At 33.7% G+C, this 10,686-nt stretch overlaps 1 protein-coding gene across 1 annotated transcript; it reads left to right on the top strand.

The window, feature by feature from the left end:
- The first annotated feature begins 5,137 nt into the window (after window positions 1-5,137).
- Window positions 5,138-10,686, top strand: LOC145806474 (uncharacterized). The gene is made up of 2 exons (XM_082903543.1): window positions 5,138-5,417; window positions 10,517-10,686. The coding sequence occupies exons 1-2, from the start codon at window positions 5,138-5,140 to the stop codon at window positions 10,684-10,686; spliced, it is 450 nt and encodes a 149-aa protein (XP_082759669.1).

The following is a 10,686-nucleotide window of genomic DNA, read 5'->3' as shown; positions in this document are numbered from 1 at the left end:
TGCCCCAATGTTGTTTCCTACATTCTTTACAAATAAGTATACCATTGTTCACATTGCTTCCCCGACTCTCTTTGTTCACAGTTATTGCTCTAGATTTTTCATTCGCAGAGGTCATCGAATTACTAGTCATTTCGACTTTCTGTTTCTTCTGTTTCATTCTTTCGGATTTAGTTGATAATGTTGGTTTTGATATTTTCAAGGCTGCTATGTTTGCCTAGGACATTAAGGCCATATCAAGAACGTCCATGTACTTTGGTAATTTTAAAACGCTAACTCGGTCATACACATCTAGGTCAAGCCCACCTTCAAATTTTCTAGTCTTTTTGTAGTCAATGTCGATCATGTGTGGCGCGTATCGGGCTAGCTCAGTAAATTTTGCTTCATATTCAGCCACAGTCATATTGTCTTGCTTAAGTTGTTCAACCTCAGATACTTTTCTATCTTGGATGCATTGGGGAAAATATTTTTCGAAGAAAATTTCTTTAAACCTATACCATGTCACACATTCATTATCATTCCGTCCTAACATCCACCATCTCCTAACTTCTTCCTTGAGTGTGAATGTTGCCAACAAAACTTTCTGTGCCTCAATACACGGAAATACTTCAAATATTTTCTCAGTTTCTAAAACCCAAGTCTCGACTTTTAATGGTTTAATACCCCCCTGAAATTTCGGTGGTTTCATCTTATTATATTTCTGCGTCAGTGTTATCATATTATAATTAGCTGGCTCAGGTACAAGTATTTGCCTTTGTTATTGTTGTCTCAAAGATTCGGTTAAGGTTTCGACCATTCTTTCTAACCGGCTAATTCTAGCATCAGAAGATTCAGATTCGTCTACATTCCTTGTCCTTTCCATTGTCTACACACAAACAGGGTGATTATTATATTGGTATAGTCCTTACTAGCTTTATGTTTCATTTTCACTTCAAATCAAACAGTCCGTCATTTTATTTTAACTCAAATATATTCACGTAGGTTACGTAGTCTTTCACATTCATATGGTCATGTTCACAAGAATTACACATTCAACATTACATGTTATTTCACATAACTCATAGATTCATTCCTTTCCACTTCCAATTCAGATATGTTCATAATAGTTCATATGCTTAAACATGATAATGCAATGCCCCTATTTCATTTCTAGGACATCCTATAGCTCATATGGACTCGTGTGTGCGGTATAACTCGTGCTCTAATACCACTCTGTCACGACCCAAACCCGCCCCTATAGGTTTAGCACTGTAACCGGCCAGTAATCCTTGGATTACCGAAGGCCTCTGAACAGATTAACAAAATTAAGGGCTAGCAGAAGCTAATACATAAATATAGTTGTCCAATGAGCTGTGCTAACTTATATGAAACGGAATATTTAAAAACTTTATATATATAATCAAAAGTCATTCATACATTATACCCACACACATTAAAGTATCTTAAGTACAGCCAACAGAACAACCGAGTCTTATATATATAGAAACAACAGAACTTAAACACTTGAGACACTCCAGGAACCTCTACATGAGGCACAATGGTTGGCTGACAACAGAACACAGATCCAGACAAAAGCCTTCAGGCTGGAACTCCAGAATGCCCACCTATACATACATATATATACACAGTGAGCTAAAGCCCAATGAATAACATCAACGCAAAGAGGTTAGTGAACGAATTCCGAACATATCATAGGCGTAAAACAGATCTTAGCATAATCATTCTTGTATCAAAACATAATAATGGTACATCTCATAGAATATATCACATAACGTCTTTCGACTAGAGTAATCGGTTCCGGATACCGATTAAACACATATCACTACAATGAAGTGGCTAACGAGATCTCGTAATCACATGTATGTCATGGACCCACATTTACATGCCGCCCCCCATGACTTGGGACTATCTATGGATGCCATAATAGATTTCAAACATGGAACATTCGTTCACAAAAACAGGTATCATTTCAGAAATCATAACTCATCATATTTCATTTGGAATATAATTCATATGAATGTATCTTTACAATAACGTTACTCACAGTGGTTCCCGTAAATAGTCAATCAATCCTCGAGTCTTGACCTACAATCACAAAATATATAACACAAACATATCTTATCATTACACATTCAGGTGGCCATTACGGCTTAGCTTTCATTACAATAGTTCATATTCTTTCTTATCACATTGCTTAAAACACACTCTTATAAACTCTTAACTTAGTACATTCTTTTTCTTAGCGTGTTTCTAACCCATACCTCATTACTATGGCTTAACTAGGTCTTAGGAATGCCTGAGATACAATGAGGATGGCAAAACATGAGTTGGAACACTTAGTCAAATTTTTGAAATCAGGGTCTCCGCTCGAGCGTAGCTTTCCTCGCTCGAATGAACATGCAAACATGAGAGAGGTCGCTCGAGCACAGATTCCTTCGCTCGAGCGATCTGCAAAAACATGAAACTTCTGGGAGCTTGCATTTCACGCTCGAGCGGACTCATGGTCGCTCGAGCGGAAGTGCACGCACTTAAAGCGGTCGCTCGAGCGTGAACTCCTACGCTCGAGCGTAGATGCAGAATCTGGAATTTCCAGATTGCACCTCCAAGCTCAAAACTCGAATTCAACTCATCAAAACACATCTTTTGGGCCCCAAAACTTGAGATAACCTAGTAAACTTGTAAAATATGAAGAATAAAGGATCATTTCATAAAATCATGGCCCAAGAGTTTGCCAAAAGTTCACAATTTATCTTGAAATTCAAGAAACAAAACATGCATGTAAAATCTTTTCTTCAAACCTCATGAAACTAGCAAATTGAGCTCATAAGCTCCATGCATGTAAGAAATTCTTCCCAAAACATGATTTTAAGTGAAGGAACATGATAATTCAAACATGCATGCACTAAATAACTCCCAAAATAATTTAGATGCTCAAAATCAAACTAAAATGACAAACCTCTATATATATGTATACATGCATGTGAAATTATAATCAAATCCTCTATCTTCTTGATCAACATATGTAAATTACATGCAATGATCCTAACAACTCCATGAACTCATCTCTACAACACATAACTCTTTGAATTAATAGTCAAAAGCTTACCTAGAGTCTTGAATTACTCTTGTTCTAGCACAATCTTGGTGAATTCAATACAAAACCTTCAATTCTTCTTCAATCTCTTTCTTTCTCTCTCTAGAATTGTGCTCCCTCTCCCTCTAAAATGTCTCACCGGATTTTTTCACTCAAGGGATAAAAGAAATGAGCTTAAAATGAGCTTATATCTCATATATATATAGCTATGATGCTAAAATACATTAATTAGAATATAAGGCTAACCAAACACGACTTAATTAATCAGACTGAATCAATTTTTAATAAAATTTGCCATATGGTTCTAAAAATTCCAAATAACATATTGACGCAATCAATTTCGGTTTCGGATGCCAATAAGGCTTTCAATTTTCATATTAAAGCGGAATTCCAGACAGATATTTCTTCAAGTAACAGATAAAAAACCAAAATTATGCAAAACACAAAATAAACACATAATTTATTTTAATTCTCTCATTAGCATCATTAACTATGGATTAGCAGCTAATTACGGGTCGGGGTTGTTACAGCTGCAGATAATGACAGCTGAGGATCCGGACTCAGCTGACATTGGAGGTGTTTGGGAAGAATGGTTTGACGCTAAAATAGCCTCAAACTAAAAAAAAAGTCAAAAAGTTCCTATATCAATCCTTTTTATTAAAAAAAAATAAAAATAATAAAAATAAAATAGGGTTGTCGTGGGACAGTGTAGGCTGTATCACCTTGTTAAGTTGTTCCATCACTGGCTAAATTACGATTTTGCCCCTTTACATCAATTTTGGAAAATGTGATCTTAGGGACAAATTTGTCATTTTAATTTCAAATATCATTTCAACACATTTTTCAATACAACAACTCAAATAAAAATTCATCCCATTTTTCCAAACACAAAAACTAAAATAGCCTACTAAAATAGCCAAAAAGCCTCTAAAATAGCCACTTCCCAAACGAGGCCATTATAGGGAGGCTCTATTTACCCATCACATTTTCTCTCAAGGTAAATAATTAATTAATTTATTTTTTATTACAATTTTAATCTCAAGTGAAATAACTATATAGGACAAGTTATGATTCACACCATTTGTGTATTTACCATAAAGGACAATAATGAATATAATCATCAATTTCAAAATTGTTCTTTACGTATCTTCTTTGTCAATAATCCAAAAACCCTAAAACCAAAACCAAAAACCCTTCAACAAATAATCAAAAATATAGTATTATTGAAGATTTTGAATGGATTCAATGAATGATGCATCTGACAACTTTGATTCGGAACAATGAAGTAAGGAAGAGGTTATTTTTTTGTTGCTTTTGTTTTTGTTTTCGTTTTCGTTTACTTGATGAGTGGTAAATAGTTGGTACAGTTTGGTAAACCAGAGGTGTATATTATATCATTGTTCGACTTACTACAATCGGACAATTTATAGTTGTTCGACTAATTACAATCGAACAACTTGCATATGTTCGACCAACTACAACCGAACAACATGCATTTGTTCAGATTACTACGGTCGAACTATATTCATATATTCAGTTTGTAAGAGTTAAACTATATTCATATATTCGGTTATAAAAAATCGAACAATTTCATTTAATTCGACTCCGTACTGCCGAACATTTATAATTTTTTTTTTAGAACTGTGCATCCGTGGAATGCAGTAATGTTGGATCTAGGGGTCTTGTTGACTACACGACTCAATTTATTACTAATGAGATAGTCTCATGTCAAAAATTAGTATTTTTTTCTTTTTCTTTTCGGATGTTTAATGACTTTGTTGAATTTGACTTGTAGGTTTTCAAGAGCAAAGAAGAATTGCTCGGTTGGGTACGGGATGCTGGAAGGAAAAATGGGTTTATGATTGTCATCAAGACATCGGACTATGGTGGTGGTCATAGGACACCAAGGATATTTCTTGCCTGTGAGAGAAGTGGTCAATACAAAGCTCATAAGAAATTAAAAGGAGATGATTCAAGCAAAAAAATTGTGAAGATAACGGATACAAAGAAATGTGGGTGTCCCTTGAGTTGAGGGCTTGTAAGTTGATGGCTAATGATGATTGGATGGTAGATGTAGAATGTGGAATACATAACCATGCTCCTACTAAACATTTTGAAGGACATTCATTTGCCGGGAGATTATTCGAGGAGGAAACATCATTATTAGTGGATATGTCCAAAAGCATGGTCACACCGAAAGAGATTTTGGTTACATTGAAACGAAAGGATGCTTTGAATGTAACCACTATGAAAGCCATTTGCAATGTACGTCATAGGAATAATGTTATTGAGAAAGCTAGGAGATCACAAATGCAACATTTGTTGGGTGAGTTATAAAAGCATAATTAGATTGAGCAGCATAGGTGTGACAACGACACAATGCCTGTCATAAACTTGTTTTGGGCACATCTTGTCAGTTTAGATTTGCTCTGTTCATTTCCAAAGGTGTTGATCATGGACTGCACATATAAGACAAATCGATATCGTCTTCTTCTTCTTGAGATAGTTGGTGTGACATCCACTGATATGTCATTCTCCGTAGCCTTTGCATATCTCAATTTGAGCAGATTGGTAACCACGTTTGGGTGTTAACTACATTGCGTAGGCTCTTGGATGACATTGTTATTCCTGAGGTGATTGTCACGGACAGGGAGCTTGCTTTGATGAATGCTATTGACAGGGTATTTTCTACATCTCGATGTTTATTATGCTGGTGGCATATTAGTAGAAATATACTGGCAAAATGCAAGAAAATGTTTAAGAGTACGGAGGAATGGGTCAAGTTTATCTCTTTATGGAATTTCTTAATACTCTCCTTAACTAAGCTTGAATACAATGAACACCTTGCTGGGCTACTTGCGGATTTTGATACATATCCTGAGGCAATGCAATATGTGTCACAAAGTTGGTTAATTCCATACAAGGATAAGTTTGTTGCCGTATGGATAGATAGTTGTATGCACTTCGGGAATGTTACAACCAACAGGTAATATATATTTGTCTACCTTACATTATTAGGCATTATGATTTTCATAATATAAGGTTCATTCACATTATTTCCCTACATTAATGTTCAAAAAAAAAAAATTGTTCGACAATATCTGTCTGAACATATTATATATGTTCGGCAATCTACAACCGAACATGTTCAACAGTCACCAACAGTACAAAATTGTGTTGTTCGAATATCAAGTGTCGAATGAATTTAGGGTCCAAAAACCCAGCGTCGAATGATTCACACAAATATAACCTTCAAGCCAATGGAGATAAGTGCATAAAACCCTAAAATAAATAATAACTCACCTACTAAATTTCCAATGTGAAGTTCCAATTGTGTTGAACAACACCACCGACGACGTCTTGATGAGTGTTTGCAGCAATGGTGTTCACCGGTTTGAATAGAGAATGGAGGGGGAGATGAATATTGTGGGTGTGGGGTGTGTGGCTGTGTGGGGGGCAAAGATGGAACTTTGTGTGTATATTGTTGTGGGTGGGTGTGTGAGTAAGGGTAAATATATAAATTTGTGGTGTGCGATGAGAAAAATATTTATTTTTCAAATTATTTTTGGTATGTCTCTAGAAGTGGTTTGCCTTGAGATAACTTATGGTGTGTATATAGAGCCTCCCGACATTATAGGGAAAATTACCTACACAGGTTTAGCTAAATTATAGAATCTTATGAGGTTTTAAAAATTGCATCTCTTATATTCACATAATAATTTAATTTCTATCGTTAATTAAACATTAAGAATAGTTAGTTGACATTACCAAAATATAAATCGATAGACGATATTGTCCTTGCTGAAATCCCTTTGATAAATCAACAAAATTTACAAAACAATTACGTTAGATGGAAAAAAGAAAATTAGTTTTTGAAACCATGTTTGATTTGTTGTTTAGAAAAAAAATTCAGAATTTGAAAAAAAACTAATTTAATAAAAATAAATATAAAAAAATATATTTAATTTGTAAAAATTATTTCTACTCACTCAAAAGATAAAATTATATAAAAATAATATTTATTTTTTATTTCTTATTTCTTAACCAAATTAATTTTTAATTTTTTTTAAAAAAAAATTAAGAATAAATTTCTAAAAATCAAACCAAACATATTCTAAGAATTTTTTATCAAGTCATTTATTATGCTTTTAACTTATTTAATTATTTGTTAATTTTATGATATTTTCACCATCTGACACTACAACATATAAGAGTTTTAGAGACCAATTTTTTTGATCTCTAAAGGTAAAAAATTTGTTGCAAAAGATATTTAGAAACTAATTTTTATCGTCGTGAGAATAGTCGTTAAAAGGTCGCATTGAAAAGTCAAAAATAAGGGTTTTAGCGATAAAATTTCGAAAATGTCAATAATAAATAGACTTTTAGGGACAAAATAATTTGGTCTCAAAATAATTTATTTTTTGAGACAAAAAATTTGATACCAAAAAGACAATAATTAATCACTAATATTTAATTTTCGTTGCTAAAAATAAAATAACGAAACTTTTCGTAACAAAAAATGTTTGGTCCCCTAAAAATAATTGTCCCTTAATTTTCTGTATTGTGATAAGTGTTTTTCCATTTTAATTTTGCATTTCATAACTTATTATAAAATGACAATTTAGCTAAACCTCAGGGGGAATCTGTAATTTAGCTAAACCTTAAGAGGTGTAGGTAATTTGGCCTTATTTGTCAAAAAGACATTTTAATAAATTTATGATATCCGTTAACAGCATTAATTGCGATGGGACGGGATGTAATTTTTGAAACCTCAGAGGGAAATCTGTAATTTCATTAAACCTCAACAGAGGTGTAGGTAATTTGCCCTAGTTTATAGGGAAATTCTATTTCCACACACCTACTTACCTCAATATACATCATTTCTCTATGCACACACTTAATAATTTGATTATTAATTTTTGTTCTTAATCCACACAATAATTATTCCAATCATACCCTAAACTCATGTCTTGTACACACAGCTCTTCAACCCCCTTTCCACACACTCAACCCTCTTTCGAAGCCTCTTTCAAACTTCCACCACCACCACCACTGTCATCGCTGCTACCGTCACCTCGTGTTTGGTTGCAAATCCTTCTCAGCTCCACTATCTTCTCCTTCGCATTAGGCCGATTATCCTTATCCGCCGCATGTTTGAGTGATTGATCGAAGAGAGAATAAGGATTTCGTTGCAAAAAGATTTGAAAGAGAAAGCTCTAGCTCCGATGGAGCCAGCAACAATAGGGTGGTAGTTATGGAGGTGTTTCACAGCGACGATTCGGTTGCCGTAAAGCTGATCTAGATAGACTAACTCGAACCTGCCGTCCCTGATTTTGCGTTTCAAGTCGAACCGATTTGTAGAGGATTCGAGCTCTTCGTAGGTGAATATCGAAGGGATGAAACTGGCACTGTGGTGGTAGCGACGGTAAGGAATTGTTGGGTCTTTTTCCTTCGCCGCCAGAGTGACTTTTTTTCTTAATCGAACAATTATTGAAGCAATTGATAAAACAACTAACAAACATATGAATACAAAATTGAACACAATATTGCTGTTTGATTTGGGTTGGGTTGGTTTGTGTTGTGAGGATGTTCAAAAATCCGTTCAAATCTGTAATTCGGATTGAACCAAACCGAACCGTATGATTTGGTTCGATTCTATTAAGAATCTGTTCGATTTCGATTCAGTAAATATTGAAAATCGTAAAAACAGTTCGGTTAATGGATTTTATGAAAAAATTATGGTTCGAACCAAACCGAACCAAATTTAAAAGATATATATATATATATTATTTAATAAACAGCAGCAGTCCTTGAACCATGCGTAAGTATTATTTAATAAGATATATATAGATATATATACAATATTTAATATTATCATATCAAGTTTTTTTTTTTATTAATTGATTTTTTGTAATGTTAATGATATTAGGATGATATATAAATGTAATGTTGAGTAATGCCTTAATATTATTAGTTTTTATTATGAGTTAAATGTAATCAGCTTGAATAATTATTTTGCTAATATTAACAATTTATTCTTGTAAATATAAATTTTTAGAATCGTGAACCAAACCGCAACCGAACCGTTATTTCGGTTTGGTTCTGGTTCGGTTTTACAAGTGTAATGGTTTGGTCTGGTTCTCAAAATCACATAACCATTAGAATCGGTTTGGTTCTTGGATTTTCTCAGAACCGAACCAATCCGGACCATGTACACCCCTATTGTGTTGACAAATCAATGGGTGAGAGATTTGATTATGAGATTGAAAACATACGAATTGCTTTTTGGAGTCGGAGGAATTGAAGCTGCAGACTCCATTGTCGGCCTGGCAAGCCAATAAACATCTTTATTCTTCTTGTTCTTCTCTCAGGAACCGCTTTTCTGATTTATTTTCACTTATTGTTAAGTTTCAGTTGATGGGTTTGCATCATTATTCTGCATGACATCCAACTTCTTGTATTATGGGTTTTTTTTTTTTTGCTTCTAACTTTGCAATGGCTTGTTGTGCTGTTTTTGGGTTCAATTGGTTTTACATTCTCGTTTCAATATCAAACCAGATTAAAAAAATGTCCCATTTTGTTGCTCTGTTTCAATTTTCTTTCGCACGTGCATCATTTTAGTTCATAATCATTAGCTCTACAATTTGATAAATAAGATGAGTACATAGAATATTTTGATATATTATTATGAATGTTGGTGGATGTCTATTATGGTCATTTTAATTTAGGATATAATTGACATTAAAATAATATTTTATTAAATGTGGGGTGCATCTATTTACACACCATCTTTCATCTCAAGACATACCATTAATTAGTTTATTTTTTATTACAATGTTAACCTAATATAAAATGACCATAAAGGACAAAGGGCTATGATACACACCTTATGTAAAATTACCATAAAGAACAATAATGAATACAATACACACCAAACGTTATTATGCATTTTCTCTCTCAAACACAAAAAAAAAAAAAAAAAACTTGAAACAAAAACCAAAAACCCTTAAAGAAATAACCAAAAATATATGTATTATTTTGATTGGACCGAATAATAGATGCATCTGGCAATATTGGTTTGGAACAATGGAGTAAGGAAAATGTTAGCTTTTCAATTTTTTTTTTTGTTTTCGTGTACTTGCTAAGTGGTAAATTGTTTGTATTCGTTCGGATCGGATACCCAAATTCGAATAATGTACTCATGTTCTACTATCTACAACTGAACAAGTTTTAATTGTTCGATTTTATAGCGTCAAACATATTAAAAGTGTTCGACATAAACACTTTGGACAAAAGGTTAACGTTCGAAAGACCAGTGTCGAACGGTTCGCAAAATGAAATTTTCAAATACAATACTCATGGAAATGGAAAAACGTACATAAAATCCTAAAATCTAAGCCAAATAAGAATTCTCACCTACTGTAGCTTCAATGTGGAGTTATGTTCCAATTGTGATGATAACAATGATCACCACTAACGTCTTTGATGAAACAAATAATGGAAGGAGTCGTGAACCAGAGGAGAATGGAGTGAAGTCGTCTTTAGCACAAATGGAGACTGGTTTAGACTGGTTCCTTCCTAAGCCTCTGGAATGA

This window comes from Camellia sinensis, chromosome 2 (assembly GCF_055761805.1).
Source record: "Camellia sinensis isolate YWXY chromosome 2, ASM5576180v1, whole genome shotgun sequence".
Lineage (NCBI taxonomy): Eukaryota > Viridiplantae > Streptophyta > Magnoliopsida > Ericales > Theaceae > Camellia > Camellia sinensis.
The sequence above is the reverse complement of the archived record's forward strand: the minus strand, read 5'-3'. Positions and strand labels throughout refer to the sequence as shown.